The sequence below is a fragment of the Mustela nigripes genome, chromosome 16 (assembly GCF_022355385.1).
Source record: "Mustela nigripes isolate SB6536 chromosome 16, MUSNIG.SB6536, whole genome shotgun sequence".
NCBI classification, from domain to species: domain Eukaryota; kingdom Metazoa; phylum Chordata; class Mammalia; order Carnivora; family Mustelidae; genus Mustela; species Mustela nigripes.
The window spans coordinates 47,580,254-47,595,963 of NC_081572.1; the positions used below are offsets into that span (position 1 = coordinate 47,580,254).

Sequence of the window (15,710 nt, forward strand, 5' to 3'; positions counted from 1 at the left end):
AATAATATACAAAAATTCTGCTTGACAACTTTATTTATGCCCCTTTTCAGTTGTTATTAGAAAACTAAATCTTTGTTTTGTTCCACAAAACAAACTTTTAAATGGATTAGCCTCTTATGTTGAAAACATAAAGCAAGGTTACACACTGATGTTATAATACTAGCTTTTAGACTAATAATTTTTAAATATATTTCTTATATTATGTAGAAAGGAGTTAGAAGCCATTGCTACAATAATAGTAACTTTTATATTACTTATGTATTTGCCTTTATTGAGATCTTTAGTTTTTTGTGCAGCTCCGGTTGCTATCCAGTGTTCCTTCATTTCACCGTGGAGGAGCCTCTGATTATTTCTCGCAGAGCAGGTCTAGTGGTAATAAACTCTGTCTGTGTTTGTTTACCCAGGATTGTTTCTGTTTCTCCCTCACTTTTGAGAGACAGTTTTGTCAGATGTAAGATTCTTGTTGACATTTTTTTGTTTTAGCACTTTTTGTTTCAGCTCATCGCTTTCTGAATTCCAAAGTTTCCATAAGAAATCTGATAATCTTGGGGCAGCCAGGTGGTTGAACATCTGCCTTTGGTTCAGGTCATGATACCAGGGTCCTGGGATCGAGCCCCATGTCAGGGGAGCTTGTCGGGGAGCCTTTTCCCTCTCTTTGCCTGCTGCTCTGCCTGCTTGTGCTCTCCCTCTCTTTCTCTCAAATAAATAAATTAGTTAGTTAAATATTTATTTTTTTAAGATTGTATTTATTTGACAGACAGAGCCCACAAGTAATCAGAGAGGCAGGCAGGGAGAGAGGAGGAAGCAGCCTCCCCAATGAGCAGAGAGCCCGATGCAGGGCTCGATCCCAAGACCCTGAGACCATGACCCGAGCCGAAGGCGGAGGCTTTAACCCACTGAGCCACCCAAATACTTTTTTAAAAAGTATTTAGGCACCCTAAATACTTTTTAAAAAATCCGATAACTTACTGAGAATCCCTTGTATGTGACTCATTTCTTCTCTCTTGCTGCTTTCAAGATTCTCTGTCTGATTTCTTAAAGTTGGATTATAATGTAATGTATTTTGGTGTCCCTGAGTTCATCTCATTTGGAATTCATATTCATGTCTTTCATAAAATGTTGATGTTTTTAGCCACTGTTTATTCAAATATTCTCTCTACCCCTTTTCCTCTCTTCTCCTTCAGGAGGAGGTCTCCCACAATGTGTATGTTGACCCACTTAATGCAGTCACAGAAGTCCATTAGGCTCTGTTTCTTTTTCTTCAATCTTCCTTCTGTTCCTTGGATTTAGTTCCATTTTATCTTTAAGTTCACGCAATCCTCTGCCTACTCAAATGGGCCTTTGAATCCCTCTAGTGAATTTGTCATTTTAGTTGTACTTTCGGAATTTGGGGGGGTTTCTTTTTAGGTTTTCTGTTTATTGATCTCTCTGCTTTGCTCGTACATTATTTTCTTGTTCCCCACATCTGTTTTTTTGTTTTGTTTTGGGTTTTCTGGTTTGTTTAGTTTTTTGAGCACCTTTAAGACAGTCACTTTAAAGTCTGTCTAGGGGGTGCCTGGGTGGCTCAGTGGGTTAAAGCCTCTGCCTTCGGCTCAGGTCATGATCCCAGCGTCCTGGGATCGAGCCCCACAGGGGACTCTCTGCCCAGCAGGGAGTCAGCTTCCATTGCTCTCTCTCTGCCTGCCTCTCTGCCTACTTGTGATGTCTGTCAAATAAATAAAATCTTAACAAAAAAAAAAATCTGTCTAGTAGATCTACCATCAGGTCTTTTTCCAAAACCATTTCTATTGATTTTTCCCCTTTGAATTGTGGTAATCCTGGAACTCAGGTGCTCTCCCTTTCCCAGTATTTATTATAGTCGTTGTAGTAGTGGTAGTAGTGTAGTAATAGTGGCAGCAGCAGCAGTAGCAGTAGTAGTAGTAGTTATTGTAGACTGTCTCTGTGCCAAGGCTCAACCTGAGGGATAAGTTCTGGGCCTGCACATCTGGGTAAGTTTCTAATTTTCCCTGTATATGCAGTTGCTTCTGAATGTCCTAGTCTTTAAAGTCTGGCTCCCAAAAGGGGGAAAATGAGAAAATTGGGGGTGCGGGTAGGGAGTAAGGAGACCAGCCTTTAAATCTCCCAGAATTCTCATCAGTTGGAGGGGTAGGGCTTGCAACAAGGGAAGGAAGTTCAATCCCAGTGGCTGCCAGGCTCTTTTTATCTCTGTGATCAGAAACAGCCATCAGCTGTCAGAGCACAGATCTCCACTATTTGGAGGACAGGGTCCTTTTTGCCCACCCTAGCACTCACAAGCTGGGTAGGTGGCTCAGGAATATGGGTACAGCTGCCTGCCCTGAGTCTGGGAGTCTGTGTGTGGGGGGGGTGGGTGGTGTGTGTGCAGGTATCAGCAGCTGTACTAAGAGCTCAATTTGGCTAAAATTAACAATTTACTGTTCAAGACTCCCCGTGGAGGTTGCAAACTTTTGATAGACATCGGAGTTCCAAAATCATCAAATCTTATCCCAGAAATTGTCTAGGAGACAGATTCCTGGTGCTTCCCACTCTATTGTCTTCCCCAAATCCTGTTTGGTTCATTTTTATTATTTTTATTGATATTCTCTATTTGGTGAGCCATCTTTCTCCTGATTACCTTTAAAGGTTCTTTGGGCATATTTAAAAATCATTGATTTAAAATCATCAGTAAATCTAATATCTGCCCTTCCTCAAAGATGGTTTCTATCAAGTTCTTTTCCTATGTGTGGGCCCAGCCCTGTTTGTTTACATGCCTCAGAATTTTTGTTGTTAAAATCTGGGCATTTTTAATATTATAATGTGGGAAGTCTGGAAATCAGACTCTCTTCCTTCCCCAGGGTTTATTGCTGCTTGTAGCTGTCTGGTAGCTTTTCTGGACTAAGTTTTGTAAAGCCTGTATTCTTTGCTGTGTATGGTAACTGACGATCTCTGTTCAGTCAACTGAATGGGGTCATCCCAGGCTTCCTTAAGCCTGAAAACAAAAGAAAAAAGAAAAGGGGGGGAAAAAAAGAGGAAGGATGAAAGGGAGGGAACGAGGGAGGGAAAATAACCCAGACTGCAGAGGGACTGCATATCTCATGACATGCCTTCAGCATTCACCTGGGTAGACCACAGCTCTACTTCAGCCCTCACTTCCTGCTTGCACAGAGCCTGCTGCAGAGCTGCCAGAGGTGAGAGCTTACGGCTCTCTGGAGTCTTTTGTGAGCATGTCCTCAACTCGGTGCAATCCCACACCCTTCATATCCCCAGGAATGTGTGCGAGCTTTTCAAAACCCTTTCCCCCTGACGTATCTCATTCCCTAGCCTTTCTCCCAAGCCTTTTTTTTTTTTTTTAAGATTTTATTTATTCATTTGACAGACAGAGATCACAAGTAGGCAGAGAGGCAGGCAGAGAGAGAGGAAGGGAAGTAGGCTCCCTGCTGAGCAGAGAGCCCGATGCGGGGCTCGATCCCAGGACCCTGAGATCATGACCTGCACCGAAGGCAGAGGATTTAACCCACTGAGCCACCCAGGCACCCCTCTCCCAAGCTTTTAGTGGTTTCATTGTTTGCCCCAAGAAGAGTGGCTAATACATTTGCCTTTACATTTTTTCAACCATTGTCCCTCTACTCTTTGGAGTTTGGAATCGGGTAAAATTAAGACAAGTCCTTTGAGTCAGTCCTTCAAGCAGCCAATAGACAGGTCCAAACAAGTAACTAATTCTGAGAACAGTATTCTACTCCCACTGGTACAAGGAACATCTGCCAGGAATGCAGGTTTTTATCTTCCAGGCTGCCAGGAAACACTAAACGAGTGGGGCCAGGGCAAGTTAAAGTGCCACAAAGCAATCTTGTCAAGATTCAGATATTTTTATTATTATTGTTTTGCCTTTTTTTTCTCCCCTTAACTGACCATTTACTTGGTTGCTGTAAACTATGGATAACTTTCTAGAGTCCCAATACAGTTGATTATGTTTTTGCCCATTGATTCTCTCCTTTTATGAAGGAAGAGACTTTTGGAGTTCCCCATTCCACCATCCTCGTAGACGTCTGCCAGCTTATTCATTTGGAAGTAAAAGGAAAACATGGTTAATTTCAAGAGTCTCAGAAAGCAAAGAAAACCATGCTCGCAACGTAGAAAGGAGAGAGCTTATTTTAAGGTCACACAGTTCTAAGCAAGAGTTAATGTCCGACGTTAACAGTGCAGACTTCTACCTTGATCAGATCTGAGCATTACTTTAGGGAATTAACAAAATATGTTTCTTTCATGAACCTGCAGGAGCCCAACCACCAAAGGCTGTGTGGCTGAGATCGCACAGCAGGAGGGGTCTGGACACTGCTGGGTGTGATGAGCACAGAGAGGTGAGCAGGGGACCGTCTGGTACCGGGGGCAGCTGCCGGAAGCAGATCCTCAGCACTCCTGCATGCGCGGGGCCCCAGACCTGCTATAGAGCAAGCTGTCAAGAAACCCAGATATGGCAAAAAGTAAGTGACCGATCTTAATTTTGTGCTAAGTCACTTGCGATTTTATTCCAGATTCTAACACAGGCAGAAACCACAGGCTCAAGTGTGTTTGGAAGAAAAAAAATAGTCCTGGGGCTCCTGGCTGGCTCTTGATCTTGGGGTCGTGAGTTCAAGACCCACACTGGGGGTGACGTTTATTTGAAAACAAAACGAAAAATCTTTGCCTCCGTGAATTTGATGGGAGTGCCATTGCAGGACCTCCGTGGGAGAACATGCCAGCCTAATTCCCCAGACCCCAGCGTTCCCGAGCCTGGTACAAGTGTCACAGTCAGGTTCTGAGTTCTGCACTCTGAACCGCAGCACAGGCAGTTCTTGCTGCTGGACATGAACAAAGGTGTTATCACTTGCCCTCCGCGACCATCCCCAGCATCTCGTCTTCTAAGGCATGCAGAGGTAGCACTGTGCTCAGCGCATGGCTGTGCTACCGAACAGGGAGCCAAACAAAGCCATGCCAAGACGCAGGCGGCAGCGCACACCAACCCGCTGACCTGCCCCCCGGGGCTCGCAGCCTGCGCCTCCAACTCCTCTCCTGCCACAGCCAAGTGATCACGCGTCAGACACGTGCAGGTCCTGGACAAACAGAACGGGAGACATTACACCCCTGGGAAGCTACCGTGCCACTGTGACAAGCCACAGAAGACAAAACGCCACAAGCGGACCCGACACTTGGACACTCACAGCACGTGTACCGTGTATTCAGTGTTCATTTTATTTTAGTTATAAAACAACGGGCCGGACACAAAGTTTTAAAAAAAACCACACACAATGTAAGTTTCGTATTACTTCTTTTGTTGCGGAAAATAAATAACGGTCAGGTAATAGTCGTTTGCCTATGCATGTCTATAAAAGCGTTTCTAAAAATGTCACTTGCTGGGATTCGACGGGATCATCTTTTTGGCTTCTCAGTGGCAGCTATGACACAGTATACAGATCATTTGATTTCATGACTTTTTTAAGCACTTAGGCTCCAGCAACTTTGGGAAAAGCTGTCTGTGGGCTTAAAAATCTTACTCCAGCTTATTGTTGAAATAGTTCGGCTATAAACAACCAGGTTGTTAATTCATTTAGGAGGAGAATATAGTTTTTCTTTTATAAAAATTGCCCAAAAAACTCACAAATACCTAAACCGACATAAAAAGTTGGTCTATCTTTGTAGGAATCAACAAAAAGGAAGGAACAAAGCACAGACGGCCCCTGGGTAGTACACTGCATCAGGCATGACCTCTCACAGTACTGTCTGTTTCCAGTTTGGCCCTCCGGAGTTTTAAGAAAGGAAAGCTGTTCAGTCATCTAAACCTATGTTTCTGAAAAGGTAGGACATGGACTCCCCATTGTGAATCCGACGGATGGCTTCTGAGAGGATCATGCTGATGTCCACGGTTTTAATTTTGGGGCATTGGAGCTTCTGGATTTCATGTGGAATTGTATTGGTGACCACCACCTGCAAATCAAGAGGACAAAGATCCAAGAACATCAGAGAACCAGGCAGCTTCCTGGCCGGATCTAAAAATCCCATATATTCTCAAATCTCTGTGGTTCTGCTAGACAGGACAGAACTGCTTGCCTCTCTGCCTACTTGTAATCTCTGTCTTTCAAATTAATAAATAAATAAATCTTTAAAAAAAATCTATAGAGACAGAAAGCAGATTAGTGGGTGTGTAAGGCTGAGTGGACTGGAAAGAAATGGGGAGGGAGTGGACTGCTAATGAGAATCGGGGCTTTTTTCTGGGGGGATGAGAATGGGGGCTGCACAATTCTGCGAGTACACTAAAAACCAGTGAATCTTATACTTTCAAAGGGTGAACTGTACGGTATGTGAATTATATCTCAATAAAACGGTTTCTCTTAAAATTAAAACCTGATAAAAATCAAAGAAAGACAAGCACTTTCCAGCAGCTACAAATGGAAAAAAAATAAATAAAAATACTCAGCCGTCTTTAACAAAACAGGGGATGGGAATGATTGTTTAATTTTATTTATAATCTATACTCCCTACTTCCAAAATAAGCCTCACGACTGCTTATGATAAGGACGCGCACACACAAGACGGGTGACACAGAGAAGGACAGTCAGGATTGTTCCAAACCAGCACGAGGGACATGAAAGCCTAGACTCATCCGATCCTTGTAACTCTTGTTTTTGTATCTGATATTCCTGGCAACTGAGGCAACAACGGACACGTGAAGGGTCACGTAAATTATCAGGGCCCGTAAAAGAGAACAGTTCCCAAATTCCACAACAGAGCAGAACCACTACCCGCCAGTATCAAACACGGGCCTTTTGGCACCCCTCCCAGAGAATTGGCAGGAGGGGCGACCCCAGGGTAGGGCTGCTGCGCCTGAGCTCCGTGCCCCGTGCTCCCCTGTAAGGGCCGGTTTTTCACACGTCAACCCCCCCTCACTGGGGCATGGATCTTCCACGCCTATTCCAACCACGTATTAGAAGTACCAGCTTGAGGGAAGTCTGGGTGGCTCAGTCGGTTAAGTGTCTGCCTTCGGCTCATGTCATGATCCCAGGGTCCTGGGATTGAGACCCGTATTGGGCTCTCTGCTCAGCGCGGAGCCTGCTTCTCCCTCTCCCTCTACCCCTCCCTCTGCTTGTGTGCGCTCTCTCTCCGTCAAACAAACAAACAAACAAATAAATAAATAAAATAGTGCCAGTTTTATTGAGATATAATTCACGGATCACCCAGTCAGCCATTTAAAGCGTATGCTTCAACAGTGTTCAGGACACTCGGAGCTGGGTTTTGCACATCCCCCAAAAAGAGACCCTGCACCCCTTTGCTGTCACTCCTCATCTCACCCCTTCCCAAAGACCTGGCAACCACTAGCCTACTGCTTTATGGATGTCTATTCTGCACATTTCATTTAAGTTATTTGCTAAAACAAACCACAAACCCCACTTCCAATCCTGGTTCATCAGCCCCAAGCACTACGGGTTCGTACTCCAGAATAGGAGGACGGCAGCCTCCCCGCCTCTCCCCGCTTCCACCTCCTGCCTGGGGGCTCTGCTGTTGCCCCGCCCGGCTTACCCTGTAAGCTTACAGGAAAAACCTGAGCTTCCTAACCAGAGTAAACACAGAAACCCCGCTGATTTATTTTTTACTTTTACTTTTTAAAGATTTTATTTATTTGAGAGAGACAGATAGAGAGCAGGGAGGAAAGGGAGATGCAGATTCCCCACCAAGCAGGGAGCCTGACTCGGGGCTCGATCCTGGGTCCCAGATCATGACCTGAGCAGAAGGCAGGCGCTTTAACCAATGGAGCCACCCAGGTGCCCCAGAAGCCTGGTGTAGCCACTAGTCACTGGCCTGACTCCTTTCCTGGGTATTGGTATAAGGCCCCTCTCAAGACACAAGGACGCCCACCCACAAAGGCAGCCTCCCCCTCAAGACTCTGGTGGCCAGACTCCGGTGCACTTGTGTCCATTTCTGCGGCTTTTATGTCTCCTCTCCAAAGTCCACTCTGCTCCCACAGGCACCCCACATTCCTGTGGCTTGCTCGCTCAAATATGCCCGCACATAGCGCCCGTGGGAACCATGTGGACAGCCCATGAGAGCTGCTACCTCGGGCCTGAAGACCTCTCCGTGTACTCAGTATGGGAGTTCTATATCCGGTTTGTGGCCCTCAACGTCCTTCACGTGTTCTTGGCCCCTAGGATTATCTGTCCCGCTGAGTAAGGAAGCTGGGTGATCCTGGCCACACCAGCCTGGCCTCCGTCTGTGAGAAGGCACCTTGAGCCCATTAACACAGGGCCAGGCTCAAGATCGACCGCTGAAGAGAAGAGTGTGGGACTTGGAAAAGTAAAAGGAGTCTGAGCCATGTACGATTCAATACTCAGGAATTTACAGGACAGAACACCACCATTTCTTAAAAGAGATTAAAAATGTGATTTCTGCGGTCGAAGTGGACAAGCAGATAAGCCGGCTGACCTGGCGGTGGGGGGCAGACAAAGCAGGGGGAGTAAACCGGGATGGTCTTGTTCCAGCCTCAAGGGAGCCACAGGCAGCTTGGGAAAACTACGCTGTGTGCCTTCTTCCCAGTTTCATACCACAGGCATCTGTCTGTCCCAGCGAGAGAGCCGGGCTTTGCCATCATAAAGGCTAAGCCTACTAGCTGTGTGACCTTAAGAAGTCCCTTAACCTTTCTGAGGCAGGGCTTCCTGTCTTTCTAAAAGGGGTGCGGACAGAGAACCTGCAGGCCTGTGATGGAGTCTGAGGGTCAGGGAGGGGGTAGTGTGCATGGTACCGTGTGTCACGCGCCCCATTTACGAGAGTTAGTAAAACTATTACCATGGGCAAAAGACAGGCTTCCGGGCCTTGAAACGCAAACATAACCCACATTGTGAATCCATTCTTAACCACAAAATAACGCCTTCCTGCCACTTGCTCTAACTGGGACCGGGAGGCACACAGGTGCCAGGGCAGCTGTGCCCAGAGCCGTAGCCGTTACCTCGTCGATGGCAGACTCTTCGATCAGCCGGGGAGCATCTGATGACAACAAGCCGTGAGTCGCCATCACAAAGATCTTATATGCGCCCCTTTCCTTCAGGGTCTCTGCCGCGGCGAGGAAGCTGTCCACGTCATCGATGATGTCATCCTGTCAAGTTATGGAGGAAACAGAAGGTGCATAAACACGGGGGCAAAGGCGGGTTCACAAAATCCAGAAAAACAAAGGGTGTCATTCCCCTCCAGCAGACCTGCGGCCCCATCTAACATGGGGGTACAGGGACACAGCAGGTCACTGTGCTCCCGACACATTCCCTGCAGGCCTCTTGGCCACATTGAGGGCTGCCTGGGGCTGCCATCTCCACATTATCCCTTGTGGGTCTGGAACTGTTTCCTCAGTGGGCAAAGGCTCCAGAAATGTTCGCTGAAGGTCTTTTGTTTTGTTTTTAAAAGATTTTATTTATTTGACAGAGAAGAGAATGGCAGAGGGTGAGGGAGAAGGAGACTCCCCATGGGGCATGGAGTCCCATGCAAGACTGGATCCCAGGAATCCCGGGTCATGGCCTGAGCCGAAGGTAGACACTTAACTGACTGAGCCGCCCAAGCATCCCATGAAGGGTTTTTGTTTTTTGGGTTTTTTTTTTAAAAGATTTTATTTATTTATTTGACAGAGAGAGATCTCAAGTAGGCAGAGAGGCAGGCAGAAAGAGAGGAGGAAGCAGGCTCCCTGCTGAGCAGAGAGCCCGATGTGGGGCTCAATCCCAGAACCCTGAGATCATGACCTGAGCCGAAGGCAGAGGCTTAACTCACTGAGCCACCCAGGTGCCCCGGGTTTTTGTTTTTTTTAAATGCATAACAAAACTGCCAGAGAGTGCTAGGCTCTAGCTAATCCTTTCCTCTTTTCCTCTTGGTTTTCCTTATTTTCCACATGTTCTCCTCTGGGCACATGGGAAATATGCTTACTTACCTACTGCTTTAAAATGGAAAAGACGATTAATGGTGTTTTAACAAAATACAGAGTCCGGTGGTTTCCCACCTAGGTGCCACGGGCTCCCAGTGTGACAGGGTAGAAAATATATGTATTGGTCTCCACCCCAGGCTCCTGGCAGAGAGTTCCTAAAACCCTTGTAAATTTCTAAGTGATGAGGAGAACACTAAGAACATCTTTTGTTCTACTATTTGTCTCTGACCCTGTCCCTGACATGGGGCTCCTAAAACCCCTGTAAATTCCTAAGTGATAATAGCGCCAGGGGCATCTTTTATTCTGATGAGGTAACTCCCGGTGGGATCCTGAATGAGGGCTTGTCACCAGAAAGACCATGCCATGAGGAGAAGTTTGGGATTTCCATCCTCCCACGCCCATTCTCCAGAGAGGGGAGGAGGCTGGAATCGGAGTTAATGATCTATCATGCCTATGTGATGAAACCTCCATAAAAACCCCAAAAGTACAGAGTTTGGAGAGTTTCCGGACTGGTGAACACATCCACGTACTGGGATGGTGACATACCCCAACTCCAAGGGGACAGAATATTCTGTCCTCTGGACAACCCCAGACCTCGCCCTATGTATCTCCTCATTGGTATCCCTTACGACATCCTTTAATAACTAGTCCATACAAGTGTTCTGTGAGCTGCTGAATTCTGTGAGCCGCTCTAGCAAATTAATGCAGCCTGAAGGGGTCACGGGAACCTCTGCTTTGTAGCCAAATCATACAGAAGCTGCGCATAACCCAAGGCCGTACATGCAAATGGTATCGGAAGTAGAGTGGAAGTCTTGTGGGACTGACCCTTAACCCGCAGGGCTCTGACACTAGCTCTGGGTGGACAGTGTCAGTACTGAGTTAAATTGGGGCACCTGGTGGCTCAGTGGGCTAAGCATCTGCCTTCGGCTCAGGTCATGATTTTGGGGTCCTGGGATGGAGCCCCACATCGGGCTCCCACACACTCTTTCTCTGCACACACCCCCATGCTTGCTCTCTCAAATAAAAGCTTAAACAAACAAACAAAAAAGACCTCAGTTAACTTGTAGGACAACTTACTGGTAAGAAACTGGTATCACAGAGAAAAACCCCACACGTTTGTGTGAGCTGTAAAGGGGATATGCAGTACAGAGACACAGGAAGTGGAAAACACAGTCTTTCCTATCACACCCAGGCTACCAAAGTTATTTTAAGCCCACTAGGGTATCAAGCATAGGCTAGACTTGAATAAGTATTCACGCATTTATTTTATATATATATTAAATATATTATATTAAATATGTATTACATAATATATATTATCTTATAATAATATATATTATTCCTTTCATGTGTATACCGGTATTACCAGGATCAAAGAAGAAAAATGTAGGTATTACTTTAAAAGTGTTACTGGCAAAATGGTACAATCACTCGGAAACAGAGTTGGACGGGTTCTTATAAAACTGTGTTCGCAATCATTGCGCAAGCCACCACTCGCACCTTTGACCATTTAGCCCAGAAAAAGTAAAACTCTGTTCACACAAAAACCTATACACAAATGTGCACAGCAGTTTATTTCTAGTAGCAGAAAACCGGAAACAATTCAGATGTCCTCCAGTGGTTCAACCCACGTGCCTGGAAAACAGCGTGGCCTAAAAAGATGTGTTACTATATGTAACCACTTAACCACTTGGCTGGATCCCCAGGGAAGCATGCTAAGTGAAAAAAAAAAATCAATCTTAAAGGCTGACTGACTGTATTCTCCACTTGTATGACTTTCTCGAAGTCACCATTATAAAGGCAGAGGACAGGTCAGCCACCGCCACAAGTTAGGCATCAGGGGGGCAAGGAGGAACCCGGAGATGAAGGAGTAGCATGAAGGAACCTGGCAGTGATGGCGTCGCTCCGTATCTGACTGTGGTGGTGGTTATACAAAGCTCCATGTGTGATAAGCCTGCACACGTCTCCACGCACACATGTCATACCAGGGCTACTGGGAGCAGCTGCGTGGGTGGTGGCAACCTCCATTTCCAGACTGTGTTACTGCACCACAGTTAAGCAAGGAGGAGGAAGCCGGATCAAGGAACCCAAGACTTCCCTGTACGATTTGGGGGAGGGGAGGGCCTACTTCCTATGAATCAAAATTACTTCAAAATAAAAAGGGTTTTGTTTTCTTGTTTTTTTTTTTTTTTTTTTTTTTTTTTTAATGCAGTAGAAAGGGGGCAAAGGCATTACTGAATTCACAGCATCTCATTATGACAGATTTTGTTAAATAAGGAATAAATTCAGGAGCAGCTATTATTCTAGAAGATGACATCAGAGACTATGAACTCAAAAGATTTTGTGGATTCAGAAATTCACAAGCATGGGACGCCTGGGTGGCTCAGTGGGTTGAGCCGCTGCCTTCGGCTCGGGTCATGATCTCAGGGTCCTGGGATCGGGTCCCACATCCGGCTCTCTGCTCGGCAGGGGGCCTGCTTCCCTTCCTCTCTCTCTGTGATCTCTTCCCTTCCTCTCTCCTACTGTGATCTCTCTCTCTGTCAAATAAATAAATAAAATCTTAAAAAAAAAAAAAAAAAAGGAAATTCACAAGCAAAACCTCAAGCACTGGGGAGAGCGAGGGGCCTCCACCATGGAGTCTTGGTGAACTGGAGCGACCACTGTGGAAACAGGCTGGCACCAGTCAGGGAAGTTGGAAATGTGTGTGCCTTCTGACCCAACCGCCCCACTCCCAGGAAACCAAGAAAGTTGTACATGTATGGTCCATAAAACAGGCATAAGACTGTGCAGAGCCAGTATTATCTGGAAAGAGAGAAACTGTACGTTCACTGCCTGGAGAGCGGAACAGGTAGGCCGTGTCACAGTTGTACCAGAAACAGAACACAATGTGCAACCACATGTTACTACATGGAGAAATCCCAAACCAGCACTGAAGGGAAGTCATAAAGTATACAGACTTCATTATACAAACAGCAAGAACATGAAAAACAGAACCACCTAGCGTTTAGGGATATGTACGCTCATGGCAGAATGTAACAGCAAGTAAGGGCATGCACGGTGACTTTCGGGTTGCTGACAACCTCTCGGGGGAGGAGAGGGAAGAAAGACGAGGGAAGAGCCAAGGTGGCCTCATGGGGACAGGACCACGTTCTGTTTCCAAGCGGAGCAATGGGGTACACACACGTGTTTGTATTATTGTTGTTTTAATGATATCGGCATTAAATGTACTCCTTTTGAGCACTGGTTTTGGGAAGGGCAAGAGAATGTGTGTTTTAAACAGTTACCAATTTTGCACCCTACCTTTATCGCAAAACAATTTCCTGTGGTATGACAAACAGCTGCAAACATTTAGTAAAACTAAGGAGTTAGTATAATTTCTTAATAAACTAGTGATAACAATTTTCAGCTTGGGGACCAAAGTAAACATTTAGCACAAGGTATCAAATTAAAGGAGACTTACCTGGCCACACGGCTATCCCCACACCATTAACAAGTAATTCAAAAGAATAACAATGGCAAATACAACAATGACTAATAAGAAGAGAGATCTACATACCACAATGATGGCGATCCTTCCTCCAACATCGCCAACAACTGTGATTGGGGGCTTTTCCTTAGGAATCAGCACTGGTCAGAATAAAACACACACACAAAAATCTCTATATTAAAGCCTTTAAAAAGTTAATGTCTCATGATAAAAAGGGCCAGAAACTAGAAATGGATGGAAACTTCCTCAACCTGAAGGGCAACTATGAAAAACTCACAGCTGACATCCTACTTAATGAAAGACTGAAAATTTCCTCCTAACATCTGGAACAAGCCAGGGATGCCTGCTCTCACCACTGCTACTCAACACGATACTGGATGCGCTAGCCACAGTAATTAGGCAAGAAAAAAAAATAAAAGGGATCCAGATCGGACAGAAAGAAGTAAAGCTATCTCTACTAGCAAATGACATGATCCTACCTATAAAAAAACACCAAAGAATCCACAAAGAACTACCAAAGCTAACCCACCAATTCACCAGAGCTACAAGGTAACACACAAAAATCAGTTGTTTCTACACATGAGCAATGAAGAAGAAATTAGGAAAACAACTCTACTTGTAAAAGCAGTGAAAAGAATAAAATCCCTAAAAATAAATTTAACCAAAGAGGTGAAAGACCTGTACACTGAAACTATAAAACACTGCTGAAAGAAATTAAAGAAAACATAAATAAATGGAAAGGCATCCCATGTTCATGGATCAAAGCATTAATACTGGTAAGATGGCAATGCTCCCCAAAGTGATCTACAGATTCAATGCAATCCTTACCAGAATCCCAATTGCTTTTCTGGCAGAAACGACCTGACCCCAAAATCCTAAAATACAGAAATAAAAGGGACCCCAAATGGCCAGAAAAATCTTTTAAAAAGAAAGAATAAAGATGCAGGACTCACACTTCCCTATTTCAGAATTTATTACAAGGCAATTAATCAAATGTGGTACCTGCATAAACATGGAGATAAGCACATCAATGAAACAGAACCAAGTGTCCACAAATAAACCCAAACATCTACAATCGATTCTTCCCCCAGCTTTCTTGATATGTCATTGACATATAACACTGTATACAACATAATGATTTGATACACGTACATATTGCAAAATGATTACCACAATAAGATGAGTTAACATACCCATCACTTCACATAATTACCATTTTGTGTGTGTGCAGTGAGGATGTTTAAGATCTACTCTCTTAGAGGGACCTGGGTGGCTCCATCAGTTAAGCATCTACCTTTGGTTCAGGTCATGATTCGGGGTCCTGGGATCAAGCCCCGCAACAGGCTCCCTGCTCAGCAGGGAGTCTGCTTCTCCCTCTGCCTGCCTCTCTCCAGTTTGTGCTCTCACTCTCTCAAATAAATGAGTAAAAAAAAATTTTTTTTTTAATTTGACAGAGAGGTCACAAGTAGACAGAGAGGCAGGCAGAGTGAGAGGGGAGAAGCAGGCTCGCCGCTGAGCAGAGAGCCCGATGTGGGGCTCGATCCCAGGACCCTGGGATCATGACCTGAGCTGAAGGCGGAGGCTTTAATCCACTGAGCCACCCGGGCCCCCCAAATGAGTAAAATTTTAAAAAAAGAAAAAAATCTACTCTTAGTAACTTTCAAGTAAATAATATAGTATTATTAACTACAGCGACTATGATGCACATTAGAGTCCCCAGAAGCTGTTCATTTTATAACTCCGTTTCATCCATCACCCCCAGGACCTCTCAACTACCATTCCATTGTCTGTTTCTGTGAGTTCGACCTTTCCTTTAGCTTCTACATGTCAGTGACACCATACAGTATCTGTCCTTCTCTGACTTATTTCACTTAGCACAACATCCTCAGAGTCCATCCATGTTGCCATAAATGGCAGGATTTCCTTCTGACAGCTGAATAATACTCCACTATATATATATATACACATTTTCTTTAACCATTCAACCACTGAGGGACACTTAGAATTGATTTTTGACAAGAGTGTCAAGGCCATTCGATGGGGAAAGGAAACAGTTTTTAACAAGTGGTGCTGGGAAAACCGGATATCCACATATAAAAGAATGAAGTTGTACTCTTACCTCACACCACATTGAAAAATTAACTCGAAATGGATTAAAGACCTAAAAATAAGAGCTAAAGCTATAAAACTCTTAAGTAGAAAACATGGGAGTAAATTCTCATGACCTTGGATTTGGCAAAGGATTCTTAGCTAAGACACCAAAAGACAAGCAATAGACTGAAAAACAGGTAAAAATGG

At 45.0% G+C, this 15,710-nt stretch overlaps 1 protein-coding gene across 2 annotated transcripts in view; it reads right to left on the reverse strand.

The window, feature by feature from the left end:
• Positions 1 to 5,203: 5,203 nt before the first annotated feature.
• PRPSAP2 (phosphoribosyl pyrophosphate synthetase associated protein 2) overlaps positions 5,204 to 15,710 on the reverse strand; it is a 49,281-nt gene continuing 38,774 nt past the window's right edge. For both annotated transcript variants that reach the window (XM_059378667.1, XM_059378666.1), the window contains 3 exons: positions 13,482 to 13,552; positions 8,969 to 9,115; positions 5,204 to 5,958 (listed from right to left, as the gene is read on the reverse strand). In XM_059378667.1, coding sequence (XP_059234650.1) covers positions 5,800 to 5,958; positions 8,969 to 9,115; positions 13,482 to 13,552 — 377 coding nt within the window. In that variant the 3' untranslated portion in view covers positions 5,204 to 5,799. The remainder of the gene's footprint in view (positions 5,959 to 8,968; positions 9,116 to 13,481; positions 13,553 to 15,710) is intronic.